The sequence below is a fragment of the Mesoplodon mirus genome, assembly GCF_964341445.2.
Source record: "Mesoplodon mirus genome assembly, chromosome: 6".
Taxonomy (NCBI): domain Eukaryota; kingdom Metazoa; phylum Chordata; class Mammalia; order Artiodactyla; family Ziphiidae; genus Mesoplodon; species Mesoplodon mirus.
The window spans coordinates 71,521,870-71,542,674 of NC_138982.1; the positions used below are offsets into that span (position 1 = coordinate 71,521,870).

The 20,805-nt window shown below is 41.2% G+C and overlaps 2 protein-coding genes across 9 annotated transcripts in view; one reads left to right on the plus strand and one right to left on the minus strand.

The window, feature by feature from the left end:
• The first annotated feature begins 369 nt into the window (after positions 1 to 369).
• Positions 370 to 14,730, plus strand: SSR3 (signal sequence receptor subunit 3). Of its 4 annotated transcripts, none has more exons than XR_014294405.1 (8): positions 370 to 618; positions 1,833 to 1,959; positions 5,914 to 6,012; positions 6,190 to 6,244; positions 9,254 to 9,381; positions 11,531 to 11,662; positions 12,734 to 12,906; positions 14,325 to 14,730. XR_014294405.1 is itself a non-coding variant. In XM_082625489.1 (7 exons), exons 1-7 carry the CDS (start codon positions 486 to 488, stop codon positions 12,798 to 12,800), a joined length of 741 nt encoding a protein of 246 aa, XP_082481615.1. In that variant the 5' UTR covers positions 370 to 485; the 3' UTR covers positions 12,801 to 13,348. The 4 variants fall into 4 exon arrangements, 2 of the variants coding, with proteins under 2 accessions (XP_082481615.1, XP_082481616.1); XR_014294406.1 differs by lacking the exon at positions 14,325 to 14,730 and adding an exon at positions 12,988 to 13,348; XM_082625489.1 differs by lacking the exon at positions 14,325 to 14,730 and having other exon boundaries at positions 12,734 to 13,348.
• The window catches only part of KCNAB1 (potassium voltage-gated channel subfamily A regulatory beta subunit 1), a gene marked incomplete at its 5' end in the record, with an annotated part of 420,311 nt that continues 413,830 nt past the window's right edge, over positions 14,325 to 20,805 (minus strand). For all 5 annotated transcript variants that reach the window (XM_082625460.1, XM_082625457.1, XM_082625458.1 and 2 more), the window contains one exon: positions 14,325 to 18,744. In XM_082625460.1, coding sequence (XP_082481586.1) covers positions 18,655 to 18,744 — 90 coding nt within the window. In that variant the 3' untranslated portion in view covers positions 14,325 to 18,654. The remainder of the gene's footprint in view (positions 18,745 to 20,805) is intronic.

Genomic DNA, 20,805 nt, shown 5'->3' on the forward strand with positions numbered 1-20,805 from the left:
ACGCCCCAGTGTAGGTACCCACAGAGCCGGCTAACCATGCGCCCGTTGAATGAATGACCAGATGACTCAGAGCTCCTTATTTTGGAATTTCGACGGCTTGGAAGGCATGAGTCTACCAGCATCTGTGAACTGTAATGTCAATAACGTTTTGTTAATTTAGAAAAAAAAAAAAAAAAAAAAAAAGCACCCACTAAACTACAAGTCCCGGCTTTCTCCTAGAAACTGACGAGTCACGTGGCTTGCCAGGAATCCGGAAGTCTGGCCCGCTCGCCCAATCATGCCGAGAAACCTACGTAGCGGCGCCAGACTGGCCAATCCCGCGGACGCTTGCCCCGCGCCGCGCAACGCCGGGCCCCTCTTCCGCGTGCGGCGCTGACGGGTCGTTAGCGGATACGGTGGCCGCAGGGGTGGTGCCAGCGGCCTCTGCCCCGGCGCCCGGCTCGGAGCCTGACTCGGCCCTCTCGTCTCGCAGCTGCGGTTCCACCATGGCTCCCAAAGGCGGCTCCAAGCAGCAGTCCGAGGAGGACCTGCTCCTGCAGGATTTCAGCCGCAACCTCTCGGCCAAGTCCTCGGCGCTCTTCTTCGGGAACGCGTTCATCGTGTCTGCCATCCCCATCTGTGAGCACTTGGAGAGAGGCGGGCGGGGAGGCCGCCGGCGGGTCGGCCTGGGCGGGGACGTGGCAGGGCCGGGCGGACCGGCGAGGCGTGAGCCGCGGCCCGCGCTCTCCCCAGCGCGCCCTGGGCTCGGGGGCAGCACGTAGCCTCTGTGGGCCTCCGTGATCTGGTCCAGGGTAGTGGTGGGTGGCATCCCAGGAGAGTCACCTGTGGCGCGTTTTAAAAGTACGCTAGCTCGTTCCCGGGCCTCCTGCGGATTGTGAGTTACTCGTTCCGGGATGGCGGCCCCGAATCAGTATTAAAACTAACGCTCGGGTTAAGATCTTGTGATGCTAACATTTAGGCATATAGCCTGCTATTTGCTTTTTTTCCCTACAACTGTCGTTTGCTGTTACGAGATCTTAAACTTATTACTTATTTTGGAGAAACTCATGAATTAAGACGAGAGACATTAACACCCGCACTGAATTAGAAGTGTAGCTTTAAGAGAACTGCTTGACGCAGAACATTATTTTCCTAGTTTGACGAGAGAAGTTGGACCAGTGCCAAGGGCCCGCGCTCTACAATGTGTAGTAACCCTTTTAATAAGCCTATTAGGGCAATTCTAGAATTCTTACTTGGATGGAAAAACTATACAGTCTTGGCCAAGGTTGTTTTTAGAGCGCAGGGTTCCCGAATGTGAATTTCCTCTCACATTGCTGCACTGTTGTTGGACAGTCAAATCCAGATATATTTTCTCTTTCGGCTTTATAAAACCCAGCGTGCAGTTAACGTGGTGTGGAGCCTTTTGGTTCACTGGCTGCACTGAGCACTGCCTTGATTTCAGATAACAGCCACGTCAGCGTGTAAACTCTGGTTTGGGGCTGCACATGGCGTTTTGGAATGGCCTGTAGTTAGCGTGATAGTACCCTTTAGAATGAAATTTGAAGTCTGAATTGTGATTTTGTTGAGCCAGGGTTCTCATTTTAGAAGCAGAAATCTCATAATGGACTAGTTATAGAAAGGTTATGTTTTTCAAGTGTTCTCGACTAGGGAAACTTGAGACTAACGTTTTACTGGATATCACACTTCTGAAGTTCCCCTTATACTGTATTGGATTCCCCAATCAGCTGTATTTTACCAGGTTTAGCTATAATTAATTCAGCAGGCTTTTGTAACTGGCTGGTAATCTTTTGTTTCTTTTTGTACCCCCCTCTCCCCCTTTTATCTTAATTCAGGGCTATATTGGCGAATATGGCATATGGATCTTATTCAGTCTGCTGTTCTGTATAGTGTGATGACCCTAGTAAGCACTTATTTGGTAGCCTTTGCATACAAAAATGTGAAATTTGTTCTCAAGCACAAGTAAGTATATTTCTCAAGAGAAAGTATATATTGTTGCATTTTTATATAGTAGGAGGTCTTCTTAAAGACCATTTGTGTGTGTGGGTTAGAGTAAGCACTATTTTGAGATATATATGTATGTATATTTGGAGGGGGAGGCACATTAATGGTATGAAGGAGTAGCAACTAACTGAAAAGCAGAGACAGTGATTCTAACACTGCTATGGAAGTGGGTATTGATGGTGGAATTAAAACACTTAAGTACCATCCTTAATCATGGGGTTCAGAAAAACAAATCCACCAAGTAAAGTAACATTTTAGAAGTCAAATGGAATTCTTTCTAGAAGGAATTGTTCTGGGCTCACCATGTAGAATTTTTGGATGTGAAAGAAGTGGTCTTTTTTTCTTATATTCAACACTGACATTTTTAATGCTAATTGCATTTTTTCTTATGAGAATATGAAAATGTAAAAGGTTACTATATTTCCTCTATTTCTACCTTCATTTTATCGTGTCACTCTCCTAACAACTCTTCATGGCCTTCTCTTTTCTAAATGTATTAAATCCAGATTCTTCCAGGCCCCAGAATGCAAGTCTTCTGCCTCCTACCAGTGGGGCCTTGTCTTTTAGGATTGGGCCTTAGATCTTTTGACTCAGCTTTTGTGTCATCCTTTGAACATGACTCGTTCCCTCCCTCATTTAGAATCATCTCCCTTTCTTTCCATTCTTACATGTCTGGTATTTCAAGACTTAGGAATCTTTTCCAGAGAAATCTTAACTGTCCTTATTGTTCCTGTGTTAAGCTTTCTAGTGATGAGGAGTAGAAATACATCGAGATGATCTCAGTTAACAGGGATTTATTGTAAGGAGGCCAGAAATGGTCTCAGCAGCTGAAACTGGCCTCAGCAGCCTCTCCACTGTCGTTCTCGACCCTTAGGAATCCAGGTTGTGCGTGGCTGTTGCTAGAACGGCTAAATCCAGGTCATCTTTGTTGTCTCCCTGCTTGACAGCCCCTCTTCACTAACTGCCATTCCAGGATTCAGCCCGTCTCGGCCTCTGCTGTCCTGGGCTGTCTTTCTTGTGAGGCATGGCCATCTGTGGATAGCAAAGCCCTCAGAAGTGGGCGTTTTGCATGACCCATCCTTTGTGATTCCCTTGGAACTCAGTCCCTTTGGGACCTAGTGTTTTTTCACTTGTTCTGCATATCATTTTTATTTGCCTTTTTGGAGTCAAAAATCATTTTCCTTCCCCTCATTTCTCCTTTCGGCTTCTTGAGGGCAACTGCCATGTCTTTTGTTAATTTCCCTTACAGTAGTTAATGGTACGTTTAATTTAGTTCAGTAAAATTTCAGTGACCTGCTGACTTAATACACTTGAATGGAATTATTTGTTAGTCATAGTTTTGGTGTAATATTAAATATTGCTCCTGACATCAAAACTCCTACAGATTGGCAAGATTGTTAAGGCTTAAAGAGCCAGCAAGATTCTGAGTGTGGGTAGGTGTTGGTGGTAGAGATAATGGCTTCAGAGTCAACAGTCTGGATTCCAGTCCCAGCTCTGCTGCTCTTAAATACAGAGCCTTGGGCATTCATTTCATCTTTCTACACTTCAGATTCTTGAGCTGTAAAATGGGAGTACTAATGGTACCTCGTTGGATGGTGAGGATTAAATATGATACGTGCGACGTAAACCATGGTGTCTGGCATGTAATAAATGTTTGTGTGCAGTGTTGGAGAGGTTGGGGGTGAGAGATCCCATAGGAATTTTTTTTTAAGGTGGCATGATTTTTAAAATGTTTGCAAAGATGTTTTTTTTTTATCTCAGTTGGCTGAGAGCTGGGCCCCTGGATTTACCTGTTTTGTTTTAGAGCATTCAGCACTGAGTGAGGTTTGTTTTCTAAGAGCACTGAGAATGGAGGGTAGGGCTTCTTGAGTTGTTAATAAGCCTACAGTGTGGTTGTTAATGTCTCTGTTAGGCGAGTATAGAATTGTAGACATAGAAGACAAATTAACTAGTTATCTGGTTCAGTGTCTTCAGGAAGATTTGTCATGTGGACAGATGACTATTTGTCCAAGAGATGCTTAGAGCCAACTCCTCTGAAAATAGTTTATTCCTGTGTCCTAGCACCCTGACAGTTGGGGGTGGTGGTGTGTATGTGTTTTTTTTACCCTCTGTTCTGCTAAGTAAGGTTTCTGCTGTAAACCATGTCCATTTCTTATCAACTGGCCTTTCCTAGAAAAAAGCAGTCTTATGTGAGGTTCAGGAAACACTTAATAAGTGCCTGGGATTTGCTAGAGATTAAGAGATGAGAGTCTCTGCCCTGCGGAACTGAACTTTTACATAATAAAATGAGTCAGGGAAAGTTGGACATTATAGTGTCTTAAAGTATCTCTTAAAGCAGCTACCTGCTCTCTTAGCTGCCTTTTTTCTTTAGGTTTCAGAACTTATTTCCTTTTACCTGTTTTTTTTAGACAAACTGATTTTCCTCTCTCCAGTTATCAATTTGTGGAAAAATACATCAGCTGAAGCTGACTAAAGGTTTTCTTTTTAATAATGTCACTTCTAACTTGATTCTTGAGTGAGAGATAGAGATGGAGATATAGGTAAAACCAGCCTGAATTTGTGCTTAATTTGTAGCCCAGAAGATCATGTAGTTGAAGAAAGGTTGAGAACTATTGCCTTGAATGATCTTGGGCTTTTCAGGAATCCATCCTGATTTTCCCCCAGTTTCCTTTGGTCCACTGACCAGAACTTAATATACATAGTAATGAGGGATTGAGTAGTTGAACATAGATTGAACAGATGTCTATCTCTATGGTGCACATGCTGTTGCTTTCAATACATCTCAGTATCGTGTTGAATGTTTTCTTAGTGGGACTTTGTTATATTTTGCTTGTGATCGGTTATTACTTTTTCTATGTTTATGGCTAACCAGTTTCTCCCATATTATGAAAAATAAATCATGTTGAATTTAAATGTCTAATCTTTGGGAGGCTTTTTGTATTTCATCACAGGTTAAATTTTATCCTCTCTTTCAACTAGCAACCCCATCTGATAAAATTCACCTAATAGATTTTTTTAGGATTATGTCATTTTTTTCTTTATCTGACTCATCACTAAAGATTCTGATCTGATTTCTTGAATAACCCTTCCAGCCTTTTCTGGCTGATTCCATATTATCTCTTGGTGCAACTCTCAAACCAGCAGTTTTTTTTTTTTTTTTTTTTGCGGTATGCGGGCCTCTCACTGTTGTGGCCTCTCCCTTTGCGGAGCACAGGCTCCAGACGCACAGGCTCAGCAGCCATGGCTCACGGGCCCAGCCGCTCCGCGGCATGTGGGATCCTCCCAGACCGGGGCACGAACCCGTATCCCCTGCATCGGCAGGCGGACTCAACCACTGCGCCACCAGGGAAGCCCCGTTTTTTTAACTAAAAGTGCTGTGATCACTCCTTAACCACGTGGTATTATTTCTTTTTAGTGAAATTCCCCTTTGGAGTAAAGTTAAAAGCTTTACTTTAAGATATTACAGCTATTAATTCTCTCTTTGTTAAGCTTAGTTTTCTCTCCTGTTATTTATTGGAATTGAAATCATGTATCATTTGCTAATGCCTTAACAAATTTATTTGTGGAACAGTTAAATTTTGAGTTAAAACAAAGTGGAGCTGTAATGATTCATAACTAAACTGTGTTAATAGCATTTGACTTTTATTTCCATATTAAATACCTAACTTAGGAAAATTCTCCCTTTTAAGCAGAAATCAAAACACATCACTAATAAACCACATCTTGGAAGTTTCTTGAACTCCCTCTCTTTTGGCTAGCACAGTGTAATAAACTTGGAACTTTCTGTCCAGCTTATTTTCTTGAAATGTAAAGTATACAGTTGCCAATACCAGATATGAGTACAGAGTGTTTCTGAGAGAGTGTGATGTTCACTCCTGGAGCATGTGGAAACTTTTTTTCTTTTCCTTCCAGAGTAGCACAGAAGAGGGAGGATGCTGTTTCCAAAGAAGTGACTCGAAAACTTTCTGAAGCTGATAACAGAAAGATGTCTCGGAAGGAAAAAGATGAAAGGTTTGGCTCCCTATTTAAAGTGTTTGTGGTAATCAAAAAGGGGGTTATTTATAGAAAATAAGTTTTTGGTTTCTGCTTAGAGCATGTGGATATTAGAATTATCTGAGGAAAACGTTGGTATTAGAAGTCATGGTAATGAGAATAATAACTGACTTTTTGAGTTTTTATTACTACCAGATACTTTTCTTTGTGCTGTACACAGTTCATTTATTCCTCCAAAGAGCTCCATGAGGTAAGTACTGTTGTTTTCTCCACTTTACACCTGAGGAATCTGAGGTACAGAAAGCTCGGGTACCTTGCCCAAGGCCATAGATTAGTGTGTGGTAAAACCAGGATAAGAATGCAGCCAGTCTGACCTGAGAGCTTGTATTCAACTGCTCTGCTGGAATTTAGGAGCCTGCAGAGCTGTGGCCAGTGCTGGCTCTGCCACTTGGTAGCTGTGTGACCTTGAGGCTATCACCTAACCCCTCTGGGTCTGAAGAGTTTATATTGTGTTGTGTGTTAGCATTTTTAGGTGGTGGTATTTCTGCTCCTGAGCTTCGCTGGGGACATCTGGTTCTTGGTTATCTGCATTGTTTGGGAAAAAGAAAAGAATTAGGTTTGTCTCCTGTCGCCGAATTCTGTGCCACATTTGTTAGTTCCACCCCCAGTCTTTCCTGCCAGCTGCTGTTAGAAGGCTAATAAGCAGTCTGACATCTGAGTAGAAGTCTCTGAATGATTGAGTAAACGTGTGCTTAAGAGTTGCCAGATGGTTTAATAGAGTCATGAGTCGAGGCTGTTTTCATGGATCTTAAATTTTAGTATCTATGAGGTGCTTTATGAAATGGAATTTTTATCCTACTTTTCTCCAGAAAGACTTTGTGGGGACTTGCAATATTAAACTGCATGTGAAACAAAGCAATACAATTTAAAAAGATCAGAAACCGTTTAAAAGTAAGAAAAGGTAGATGAACAAGGACCTCAGCATTAGTTACAGCAGTTGGGCACTAAACTCAGCTCTGAGCTTCCAAGTGTCAGAGGAAGCATCCAAAGTCATCCAGCTTTCATTGTCGGATGAGAAGCAGCATGCAAGTCCTTCTGAAAAGAAACTTTCCTGGCACTGAACCTTGGAAGGACTTTATCAAGTGGATCCTTATTTAAGGGACACTGAGTAACTTAATGAACAGTGTCTTCTACAGTGGTTTTGGACAGGCACCAAAACATTATTGAAATGATTATGTCCTATGGATCCTTCACAAAACTGAAGGCACAACATTAAAATCATGACAGTGAAGGCCTATTTTTTAGGGAGCAGCTTTAAAGACCTCTGGCTTTGCATAGCTTTTTTTTTTTTTAGAATTGCAAAGTTATTTTTCTTTTAAAATATTAACAAGAATTCATTATACTTTCAAAGAAATAAATTTCTACCTTAAACAATTTTTATTAATATCTCCAAATATTGCTCAACATTTATGTACAGCTCTTGTGAATATCATGCTGATTCATGACAACCTCTGGGAACACACATATTACAAAACAAAAAGAAGCATTTCCTAATGGATGCTGGGCCATACTGGAATACAAATGGATTGCTAGGCAAAAATCTATTGCATATGTTACCTAGGAGGAGAGATGTGACAAGATAGTTACTTTGCCTTTTTAAAGTTTCTGCTACTCAACTCCTCCCTCTGCATAGCTTTTTTTTTTTTGCAGTACGCGGGCCTCTCACTGTTGTGGCCTCTCCCGTTGCGGAGCACAGGCTCCGGACGCGCAGGCTCAGCGGCCATGGCTCACGGGCCCAGCCGCTCCGCGGCACGTGGGATCTTCCCGGACCGGGGCACGAACCCTTGTCCCCTGCAACGGCAGGCGGACTCTCAACCACTGCCACCAGGGAAGCCCTGCATAGCTTTTTTTTTTTTTGTGGTACATGGGCCTCTCACTGTTGTGGCCTCTCCCGTTGTGGAGCACAGGCTCCGGACGCGCAGGCTCAGCTGCCATGGCTCACGGGCCCAGCCGCTCCACGGCATGTGGGATCTTCCCGGACCGGGGCACGAACCCGCGTCCCCTGCATCGGCAGGCGGACTCTCAACCACTGTGCCACCAGGGAAGCCCTGCATAGCTTTTTAATTGCAAAGTTTTGCATAGGGATAGATATTAGAGAATCTAAACCACTTTTTTTTTTTTTTTTTTTTTTTGCCGTACGCGGGCCTGTCACTGTTTTGGCCTCTCCCGTTGCGGAGCACAGGCTCCGGACGCGCAGGCTCAGTGGCCATGGCTCACGGGCCCAGCTGCTCCTTGGCATGTGGGATCTTCCCGGACCGGGGCACGAACCCCTGTCCCCTGCATCGGCAGGCGGACTCTAAACCACTGCGCCACCAGGGAAGCCCCTGCATAGCTTTTTAATTGCAAAGTTTTGCATAGGGATAGATATTAGAGAATCTAAACCACTTTTTTTTTTTTTTTTTGCCGTACGCGGGTCTGTCACTGTTTTGGCCTCTCCCGTTGCGGAGCACAGGCTCCGGACGTGCAGGCTCAGCAGCCATGGCTCACGGGCCCAGCCGCTCCACGGCATGTGGGATCTTCCCGGACCGGGGCACGAACCCGTGTCCCCTGCATCAGCAGGCGGACTGTCAACCACTGCGCCACCAGGGAAGCCCTAGACCACTTTCTTTTAACCTTTTCATCGAATTATAATATTTATTAGAACATTGGTTCTTAAACTGGAGTGCACATCATAGTTACCCAAATTTCAAAATGCTTGTTACAAGCTCTTACAGGTCTTACAGGTTTTAGGTGATTAATTGTATCAGAGATGGCAGATGGGTCTCTTCTGCCCACTACGGACTTGCCTGCTTTGGTCTGGCACTTGTCCTTGACCCTGGGGTGTGTCTCAGAACCTTTCTCAGTGTGGTGTTCAGGTAGTCTCCACTAGTGGATCAGAGTTGCAATTGGAAAGGAAACCTCTTTGCCGTTGCCTGGACCAGGTATTTCAGAGTAGGATGAAATGGAGGTTTTATTGATATATAAAATGCAGAGTGTCAGAAGATTATAAAATTTTCATTCTTGTCACCAGTAGAAATTTGTGCTGTTTGTAATTCTCTCGCAAAGGCCACGCTGGATACAGTTGTACCCAGGTCTGTACTCATTATTGATGCTGATAACTGGATCCAAGACTCCCTTTAAGATCCAGTATTTTTCTTCCTCAAAGGATTAGTCACTTCCAGGAGATTTAAGAGAAGGCTTACCGCATCTTTCTGCCCAGATAGGTATCTCCAAAGCTCTATCTAAAATCATTTGGAATATGGACTACATGCCACTTTTGAACCTACTTTTCTACCTATCCAAGGAAATTAGCAGAGGAGAATCAGATTCATTAACATTTGTCCCAAGGTATGAATGTTATTTCTCCTTGACTTACTGATGGTCCATCATTTAGTATTATCAGATTGTAAGAGTAATTGAGTTTGGTCTCAACTTTTCTCCTGTTTTAGGAAGTGCTCCTTAGAAAAATGACTGCTTGAGAAGTGTTCTCCCAAACTAGATTTCCTACCAGTGAAGCTTTTGCAGAACCATTGCTGATGAGGGCAATTGGGGGTCCTAAACTTTTTCAAAATAAACCAGGCTGGACTAGAAAAAGTTGAGAGCTGTCAGACAGTCCTGACTGTGTACACCCTGATGTAACACATGGTCTTTGTGAGCTGGGATAACCTAAAGGATTGAGCCACTCTTTCATCAAAAATGTCTTGAAGATGGTCTGATTCAGGGCACGATGGGGAGTTAGGGAAAAGTGCTGTGGTGGAGGTGTGATAATTTAATCACCAGCAGTAAAGGCATGCTAGTGGCCTACTTAAGGAACCTGTCTTCACTGGGTCTTGTGCCGGAGTCTTAAAAACAGAGGCAATTAATTGTTCTGAGTGTTTTGTAGCATTAAACCATGTTGGGACTATGGATATTTCTGGGCTGGTGTTTTCTTTGATCATTGTTAGAATGGTATAATGTATTAATTCTGAGTCACGTATATTTTTTAAATTTACATTTAAACTTCTCTGAAATCAGAGGCTGTTTTATAGTTGATAGCTGCATTTAATGTAATGTCCTTCACTTCTTCCAAAGTTTACAGCAAATTGAAGATTTACTAAGTTGATGGTATCTACAGAATCAAGGAAATATGGCATATATATTAGAGACCACAAATTTCTTCTGATGAAGATAAGATGCTAATACCTTCCATTTAGCTCCTTTACAGCCATGCTTGTTGACTTTGGATTAGAACATTTGGTGACTAAAACATGGCAGTTACTACTGATGTTAGCCATAGTGCTGTCCTTCAGATTAGTTGGGGGTACTATCTGGCCCCAGAGTAATGTATCTTTCTGGGGGAGAAAACATCTATGGCAATGAGTTACAGCCTTTTTGATAATGACCTACAGTAAAAAAATATATATATATTTTACTCTTTGACCAAATACACTTTTACATACACACATGTAAATGTTTCACAGAACAATAATTATTACCCTACTGTATGTGATGCACTTGATACTTTTCTATTTTTTCCTCTTGTTTTTTTAATGTGCTGGTCTCAACTCACCCAGTGATTTTTCCCAAACGTCAGATCCACTCAGTTGATTTCATGTCCCACTAGTGGGTCACAACCTACCTACTCTTTTAACTTTGTAAATTGCTTTACAAAGTTAATTAACTGAGGGAAATAAAGGCTGCCTTATTCACAGGCACCCTGGAACTTCCTGTTGCCTGTGTGAAGAAGTAAAAGAAAAGGTTGATAAAGTACTAGTAAATTAATACAATATCATAATGCGTAAAGAAGATTAAATAAAAAGTAAATGGGTTTCACAGAAGTTAAAAACTCCTAATGATCAAGCAGATTCTTAGTTTGAATTAAATAAAGATGGCTAAAGAGAGTCGCAGACAAGTCCGCTTCTGTGATGCCACAGCTAGCTTTGTCCATGGGCTTGTCTTAAGGCGAAATATTGAAGGCTGACATCTGTAGACTGTAGAGAGTCTCAGGCCTCAAACAGCTGAGAAAGCCCTGTGAGGCTACTAATCATCAAGTTTGTTTTCGATGAGTACCTAGAGAAAGATGCCTATTTCAGTTGCTGATGAAACCAAGCTAATTTCAATTAATCAGTCACTTCCTGCAAAGCTCTAACTGCCTGGGAAAGAAGGTAACATACCCAGCAACTGTTTCTTGAGCATCGATAAAGTTTTTGGTTTTTTTTTTTTTTGGCTGCATCGTGCAGCTTGCGGGATCTTAGTTCCCTGACCAGGCATTGAATTTGGACCCCAGCAGTGAAAGCACCGAGTCCTAACCACAGGACCACCAGGGAAATTCCTGAGCATCAGTAAAGTGAAATATCTTTTTCAGTAGGAAAAAGGGGACAATGCTGACTGAATTTAATATTAAAAACAGATTCTGCCCAGAACACTTAGGAAAAACTTACTATGAGCTAGAGCCATGGGGTATTTAAAATTTTTAGTACCTATTTAAAAACTTAAATGACTTGTTTTGTGTCCACAGAATCTTGTGGAAGAAGAATGAAGTTGCTGATTATGAAGCTACAACATTTTCCATCTTCTATAATAACACCCTATTTCTGGTCTTGGTCATTGTTGCTTCCTTCTTTATATTGAAGAACTTCAACCCCACAGTGTATCCTTTTAAAGGTTGATTATCTTTTTTAGAAGTCTAGAAACAGTTCGTTTTAGTTTTGATTTGTCTGAGTATTTTCTGGTAACAAAAAACTACACAGGGAGTCAGTCCTTTAAAAAGCACTGTGACCTTAGGCAAGTTTCTGGACATTTAAAATAAGGGCTTTTGGTTTGATTTGAAGTTCTTTTAAGTTTATGGATTAAGACTTCATGATAAGTAACAAGTATTACAAAGCAGTCTTACATATATGATGATGTGTACCTGCCTAGTTAAAAAAAAGTTCTAAGGAGACAAAGCAAACTTGGCTTCTTTGCTACCTCCTGGCATGAGCCCTGTGTCTGCTGGTACTTTGGGGCTTTGGGGTTGGGTGGATAGGCAGTGGAGTTAAATTGGCACATTTCATAATAGCTTAACGGTGTTTGAAGCTGCTCTTAAATTGAGCTTTTGGGCAAAAATCAGTCTTCTCTTGTTAAGGTAATTTATTAAAGGTATTATCCAGGAATATGCAGCCAGACTTTTAACCGTTGGAGATTTTGATGTAATAAAATATCAGACACCCGCCAACTTGTATCTCCTGGGAATACGGGAGTGGTTTGCCCCAAACACTCTAGTCCTGAGGCTGAGAGTAGCTGCAGACTTTCAGAACCTCCTTGCTTTTTACAGGCTAGCTGTAGCCAAAACACTGATAGACAGGAAAGACTTATTTTTCCTTTGCTCTTGATGTGAGGGGTTGGGGGGTTGGGGAAATCAAATCCCTTCTTCCTCCCCATGTTCTTTGATCAGTTCGTTTCCTGCAGGTTAAATGGAATTCAGATGTTTTACTTGTGATCATGTGTTCTAGGTTTCTGTCTCAAGTGTTTTCTTTTTAAAATTGGAACACATTTTCTGTGAATGTTCTTCATTCTTTATAATCTCCTCTCTTGTAAACTGCATTTGCAGACATTGGGACTGCACATTATTGTCATTAGACAGTGTCAGGAGGGAAACAGTACATTCCAAAGAGATGGGTTCTTTTTGTTTTGTTGAAAACCAATTTGGGGTTGATTTTTCCTTAACATTAAATTCTTACAGGAACTACATTTTGTCCATAAGTGCTTCCTCGGGCCTCATCGCCCTCCTGTCTACTGGCTCCAAGTAGAGCACATCAGCTTCCCTCCACCGCCCTGGCTTTGTGTCTATGGGTGGCCTGTGGTATATGGAAAAGTAGCAGGGTGGTCAGGGTGGAAGACACACAAGCTGTTTTTGTAAGTCTGGAGTTTGAGGGTTTGAAAAACCCAACAAAATGTAATTGAATATTTGTTTATTGGCTCTTTTTTTTTTGACAGATTGTTGAAATTAAATGAATTGAAAGGGAAACTCAGAGTACCAGGACATTTATTAAAAGGCAAAAAGTGTTGCAATATGTTATCATCACAAGGGGAGAAAATAACTTGTTTCCTTGACTTGTCAGAGGTCACAGTAACCTGGACTGAGCTGTTATTATTTATAATAGTAGCAAGAAGTTAATTGGTTCTGTGTGTTCCAAGCACAATATTACAACTTTTTTTTGAACCATAAATATCAGAATGAGTCCTCTCCCTCTGGGGGATTGAACAGAAGCTTCATGTTTGCAAGTCTCTGAATTTGTGATTTGAAATAACTCAAAGTTAAATAAAACATTAGTTTCTCCAACTTGGAGAAAAGAAACTTGTGGAAAAGTTGTTCTTTTTTTTTTTTTTTAAGGAAGAAAGGCAGCCAAGGTAATAATCTAAAAATAGTGCCTAGGCATATGAGAGTTGTCCTATGCGGTTATTAAAGTACACACTGTTCAGCTCTATAGCTTTGGTCCTGGGTGTCCAGGGAGGTTAGCTTGACCCTACCATGTTGGTTTGGCCTATTAAGAGAACAGAATCATTGTTTTCTCTTTTTTTTTTTTTCTTTTGTGGTACGCGGGCCTCTCACTATTGTGGCCTATCCCATTGTGGAGCACAGGCTCCGGACGCGCAGGCTTAGCGGCCATGGCTCATGGGCCTCCACGGCATGTGGGATCTTCCCGGACCGGGGCACGAACCTGTGTTCCCTGCATCGGCAGGCGGACTCTAAACCACAGCACCACCAGGGAAGCCCCATTGTTTTCTCTTGACGAGGGTCTCACATCACTGGAGGAATGTTCAGTAAGAGAACCTCTTTCCTGAATATTGATGTGTAAAAGACCAAAGTAATTTTTGTGATCTTAGTTCTGGAATTCTAAGAACCCTCCAAGAAATTACAGTGGTTTTCGTGCTGGTCAGCATTTTTCCATGAGGACTTTTCGTAAATTTGACCCTTTAGTCCACGGGTTCCTATCAATTGTAAACAAAATATTGATCTCTTTAGACCTTGTGGGTCCAGTCAAGAGCAGTCTCTTGCATTTTTTAACCAGTGTGTTTACAGGTAATTATTTTTTTCTATGTGCCATGATTTGAAAAAGTTTGGGAAGCTCTTCTTGAACCTACATCACTTAAAAGGTTATGGACTCACAGGTGATAATTCCTGTCAGCTTTTGACCACATCCAGTACTTTTCTACAAACAATATCTTAAAGGAAATATATTCCCAGTTGCTAATCTTAACTTTAATGTTTGGTTTCCACTTCTAAATTTAAGGTGAATGTTGCAAATAATATTCACTGTTTATAACTACAGAAAGAGATTCACCAGGAGTCCATCTTCCAATTCCATGCTGTTGGATGTTTTGGGAAGTCACATCTAAGAACCTGGAAGGAAGACAGGCCAGGAGTACGTTTGCCTAGTGACCCAGATCATCATTATCTTCAACTGAGGATTAGATTTCACCATTGCTTTTAGAAGTCTGCAGTTCTTTACTTTTCTCTGGTACATTGTTATCCATGTGCCACCACGGGGTAATATGGGGTTAATGGGGAAGTCAGAAGAGAGACCCTGCACAGTAGTTAGTGTAGCACATAAGAAGTTTATTTTTATTATGTTTTAACTTTTTTTTTCTGTTGATTAATAACTGGTCAGTAGTTTGGTGGCGTGGCATTTGTACCAATCGCGCTTGCTTATTTGACAAAATGACTATTTGACAAACCATCAGTGTCTACTGTTTGTTACCAGAGCTGGGTCAAGTAATTTTTTACCTGTAATTTTTAACTTGCAGGTAAAAAATTGACACTAGATGGCAGTGCCTGTATAGACGGGAAAAAAATTCTTATAATACTGTATACCTGAAATGGGGTGGCAAAATAGGGGCATCAGTGTGATGTTCTTAATAAGAGTGCCTCTTGAGTTAATAAACTGAATAATTTGTAGAAAAGTGAGGAAGCAAAATTTGGTTTTGGTCTTGAAATTTTCCTGTGGCACTTTTTGTTTTTAATCCTGATAATAGTTTCTAACTTTCTATACTGTCAGATAAATTCCGGCATATAAGTTTATGAGACATATTCTGATGGTTCTGCAGTTTTCACTAAGGATTTACTGTACCAGTGCTTTACTCTTAGGAGCTGTGGAACCTTTTCCCCAGCACTCTCCGTGTCACCTAGAAAGACTGTGTAGCGCATAGAATTATGATGTGCTGGATCTGGCTTAGTTAGTAAAAGCCTGCTGGAGAATTTTTATCTTAAAAATACCTCTTATCCAACACCAATAAAATAAAAGGGGTTTTGCTGTAATTGGGATTCAAAGTGATTTAATTCCTGTTTTTACACCCCTTGTGATAAGTTAGAAGTTCATTTATAACTTAATACTTGGGTTGAAATTATTCTTAGCCAGTAAAAATCTACTGGTTGACCTATATGGTATATTATTCTAACTTGGATAGAATAATTTGAAGCAAATTTGAAGTTAACAAATGTGGAGGTTGGAATTATACCCAAAATTCTTATGAAAGGTCTTGCTAAGTTTTTTCAGTTTTTTGGTCACACCGCATGGCTTGTGGGATCTTAGTTCCCTGACCAGGGATTGAACCCATGCCCTCAGCAGTGAAAGCACAGAGTCCTAACGGCTGGACCGCCAGGGAATTCCCAAAAGGTCTTGCTTACTGAGTATCATTAAGTTTTGCTTTGTAAAATTTATATTTTCCCTAGACTTCTTTATAAGAACCGTGTGATTAAGTATATCATCTTTATTACATTATTTCACGTTAACCATTATTTTAATTTCCCATGCATGTAAATGCACATTTTTGTAGTTACTGATCAAATGCTTGTAAGGGCTGTAAGGGGTTATCTCCCACCTCCTTGGACTCCCAAGTAGGGGGATTCATTGAAGATTAGGAGGGTCTTTTGGGTGGTTGGTTTGATTTTCATGGAGGTGGTTAGAGATGAACTTCTCATTGACCTTCATGAGTTTTCATTGCATTTCTTTGACCTTTCCTTCTTCTTAACTGATCCTGAATTTGGATTCATATCCAAGTTTTTTTAACTTAAAAAATCACACACACTTACTTTTTCATAAAGCTTTAAAGCTAAAAAAATCATCCCTAAAAGAGCACTGGACTGGAACACAAAATACTTGGGTTCCAGGCCTGGTTCTGCCATCAACTTGCAGTATGAGTTTGGGTGAGTCCTTTAATCTCTTCAGGCCTGGGTTCCTCATTTGCAGGGAGTGGGGTGGTCTCAAAGATGGCGAAGGCCCCTTGAAGCCCTGACATCTATCCGGTGACCCTTGGTGCACACTACGGATGAAGATGAAGTGGCAGTTCTTAAAGTGGGAAGCCAGGCACAGGGCTTCTAATTTTCATTTCCCTTGGCTGAGGTTTCAGTATGTGGCTGGCTGCCACCCAGGTTACCCTTTGGAATGGTATGTTCTCTGCCAAGGAAATCTTTCCAGAAAAGAAAAGAAAATGAGAGTGCTTGGAAATTTTTCTTAAGGATAGAACTGTGAAATGTATTTATCTAGTATATTTACCATGGCAGATGATTTGTATAAAACTAGATGTTCCCACGGCCAAGCAATGATTTTAATTTGCAGGTTCTTTTAAATGAGTTTGAGAAGCTTTAACCTTAGTACAGAACATTTCTAAAACCCAAGGAGAAATATCTTCAGTAGCTAATCATTTTCTCCATTAACAAGAGAAAAAAAGTTTGGGTTGCAATTTAAATCTTTTGGTAAAGTTATTTCTGTTAGGTATCACTCAGTGCAGCTTACCTGCCAACATTACTTTTATTTAAGTGATTCTTACGAAGATTGTGTGTGTGTGTGTGTGTGTGTGTGTGTATATCTCGTATTATGATATAGCTTTATAATGATAGATCAGATAAAAACTAATTGTGAGATTAAATGCACAAATGCTTTTATTACTCTAAGCAAATAAACTGCAGTTCCAATTAGACAACTTCAGCTCATTTATGCATACAGTAGTTCACTGGATTGATTGAATGCACAATGAACAACTGAAAAATGATCCATTTCCATCATTCATCTGATACTCTTGGGTAAAAAACGCACTGTTTCCCTATTAGAATACAGGTAATAGTAATCAAAAAGAAAATTTGTTGGTACTTCACACTAACATTTTAAGACTGGGAACTTAATCATGAAATACATATCTGGAAATGATGGCAGAAAATAGCATTTTAAGCTGATAGTACATTTCTTCTGTAAGTCTCAGTGGTTTCTACATGGGGTCCTGTTGGCCAGAAAATTAAATTAGAATTTTGTACATGCTCAGGTGTCCAAATAGAGATAGAGGACCTTCCCCCCTCTACATACACCTTAAAAGTGGGGGAAAAAAGTTTTCTCCCTCCTTACAGGTACACGCAGTATACTGTCAGTTTTTCTCAAGTGATATATTCATGAGAGTAGGTAGCCAGTAGGGGCAGGGCGGGATATACCTCAGCTTCTGAGTGCCACAAGGCTAGGCCCCATTAATCCATGCAAAGAACTTTCATGCATATAGTTTAATGCACATAGTGTGATTATGGAATTAGGAAGTTCTTTCTTTAACATTTACTTTTCTTTGGGCAAGTTACTTCACCCAGCATATGCTGAGTAGTGACAGCATTTTTCTCGAAGCCCATGATTCACTTTCATGTTAATAACTTCTCAAAAACACCAAGCATGTAAAATCCCAGTGCTAATTAAACAGCAAACATTTGCCTTTCTGGGTATTTTACAGATTTACTTACAAAACTGAGCATGTGTATATGTATTTTTAAAGCTCAAATATTTAAACTTGCTGAAGCTGTGCCTACAAGCAGTCAGAAGTATAAAGCAGGTTTTAGGAAAATGTAGGTAAAAATGAACACTTCATTGCAGATACATTTTATTCAAAGCGAGGCTTCCGTAGTAGTGTAATTCTCCCTTTCATAAATTAACCAGACTGTCTCTGGTTAAAGACTAGGGTCTTCATCCTTTTACCATCTCTCCATGTAAGTGGACATAACATTATTAGAATCCTAATAGACCATCTTGGAGGAATTGCTGTACAGGGCCATTTTTGAGGCCAAGCAACACTAAATATTTAAAAGGTAACGAAAGCAAATACCTAGGCATTTTCACTTCTGTTGAATGACAAGTGAAAACAACTCTTGCTAACATGAATGTGATAATAGAAAAAAAATGTACAATTGTTTCAGCTGATTTTTCAAGCAAGACTTCTGAGTGAACAGAGCGTACTCTTTCTGATGCAATGCACATTGCATCTGTGGATGTTGTTCATTTGAAAAAATATATCTGTACAACCTTCTTTAAGTTACTAAGTGCCTGAAGGTAATATGTCTTTCCCCCGCCACATGCTTTCCTCTGCATAAACATGAGATGTACAGAGCAATGTAAGAATAGGTGACTGCAGTCCCAGATAAGAAAATAGAATGGATTTTCCTGGTTGTGAGTTTTCAGATGTGTTCATAATTCAGGTGCACAGTGGTAGCGACAGCAGAAACCTCAGAATCCGGGGACACTAGAGGTTGAGCAGTGGGCTGCTAAGTGATTCAGAACACTGGCTAGTAACACCGTTCTGTACCTGTATAGACTGCTGCTTTACCCATGCAGCTCCTGCGGCTCATGCATTGCCTTATGATCTATAGTCCTTTTTGCTGTAGGGCTTGTTGCGCAATATGTTATCGATCTCATTTACCACGTGTGATGTCATCTTTGGGAGAACCTGAGAGCATGAGAAGAACAAAGGATGTGGTTAGTACTTGGTACTTGTTCTTTGTGCTCAATATTAAGCAAAGTCATCTAGAATTGGATACAATTATAAACCACCACCAGAATGCTACCTCCCCAGCAGACAGGAAGCTCCCTAAGGTCAGGGACCTTGTTTTGTTCACACTGCATCTCCAGAGCCTGTAAGAGTACTTGGCCCATAGTAGGTGCTCATAATTATTGGTTGACTGAGTAAATGAAGGCTCATAGAAATATAGAACATCTAGAGCAGCTCTGTCCAATAGAAATGAGAGCCATATATGTAATTTTAGATTTTCTAGTGGCCACAGTAATGAAAGTGGAAAGAAGCAGGTGAAATTAATACATGTTTTACTCCATTATATTCGAAACATCATTTAAACATGTAGTCAGTATAGAATATTATTAGATGCTTTACATGTTTTTAAGTACTAAATCTTTGAAATCCAGGGTACATTTTACACTTGGAGCACATCTCCATTTGGATTAGCTTTAATAGCCACAGGTGGCCAGGGGCTACAGTAGTGGATAGCACAGGTCTAGAGACTAAGGAGAGATTCAGCCCACCTGGTGGACAGAACCCTGGTGAAGGATGGCTACAGGTTAACAGGCATCCCAGGTAGATGGAATAGCATGAAGAAGTGAAAAGTCCGTGAAACAGGGTGATACAAGTGTAGAGTGAGTGGGGGAGGGGTGGGGATGGTGGGAATAGGGAAAAGGGAAGTTAAGGTAAACGGCGGAAGGCCTTGAATGCCATTTTTTTGGAGTTGGGACTTTATGCTGAAGGTGGTGGGGAACCTCTCACGACTTCTCAGCTGGGAGTGACTCCATCAGACACCTGGAGGTATTCTGAAGGAAGAGTTGGAAGGAGATTGAAAGGGGACACAGATGTTAGAAATTTATTGCAGTCCTAGCCAGACACTAAGAACCTTAACTAGACAGTGGCGGTAGAGGAGAAAAGGAGAGTGCCTCGGAGAGACATTTTGGAGGCTCATGGTGATCTCAAGACTGCGTAACTAGGAAGATACTGGTGTAGGTAATTAATTATTGAGAGACCCCAGGAGGAGAAGTTTGGGGTAGGATATGTTGAGGTGAAGGTGCCTTTGGGATCCCATGTAGAAGTGACTTGCAGGCAGCCAGAAGTGCAGCTGTGGAGCTTAGTGGTAGTGGAAGGACTGGAGTTGAGAATTTGCAAGTCATTTGCACGGTCATGCTCATTGAAGCCCTGGGGAAGGATGAGATCATCTAAGGCCAGCTAGCATTTATTGCAAGAAGTGGGCCAAGGGCACACATTACACCATAAGACAAGGGACAGAGGCAGGCTTCTTGCAGGAATAGTCTGAGCCTGTGTGGAGTCTGGTGAAATACATTCATGATGACTGATTCTGAGGTTTCCACCTCACCCTTCCTCTGCTGCAGTCATGTTGGCCAGCGTGACCTTGTCTCCACTCATATGCTCTCCCCAGAAGCCTCAGGGTTTGGCAGGGTAGTATAGCTCCTTCCTCACTGGTCTGGTAACATTTTCCTCTCCGAATGAAGCTAAAGCAGATTGGGTTTCCCACTAGCCTTGGAGCATCAGAGGATCTCAGCTACTGTGCTATTTAAATGTGAGACTGCAACAGTGAGACTCAAATCTAGAAGTTGGTTTGAAGTTTTGTGTCTAGAATATAGTGGGTTAGCCATGTGAGCAAAAAAATTCTTCATTCACTACACCAATAAGAAAAGAGATCTAAACATTAGAAAAATGAAACCATAAAAGTACCTGAATAAAACGTGAAAAAAAATAGTTATAAGACCTAAATGTTCAACAAGAGAAGCCATACATTAAGAATTTTATGTGAAGTTGCCCAATTTTTTAATGTTGGCGACTGTTTTAAAACATTTTCGTCCCTGCAGGTCACATAAACATCCCATGAGCTAGCAAACTGCAGGCGTAGCAGTATCCTGAGTGCAGTAATTGGCAGGTGAGGGGAGGTCTGGCCAGCGTTGCCGCCTGGCAGGCATTAGGGAAGCTCTCCCAGGACTGGGTCACTGTCAG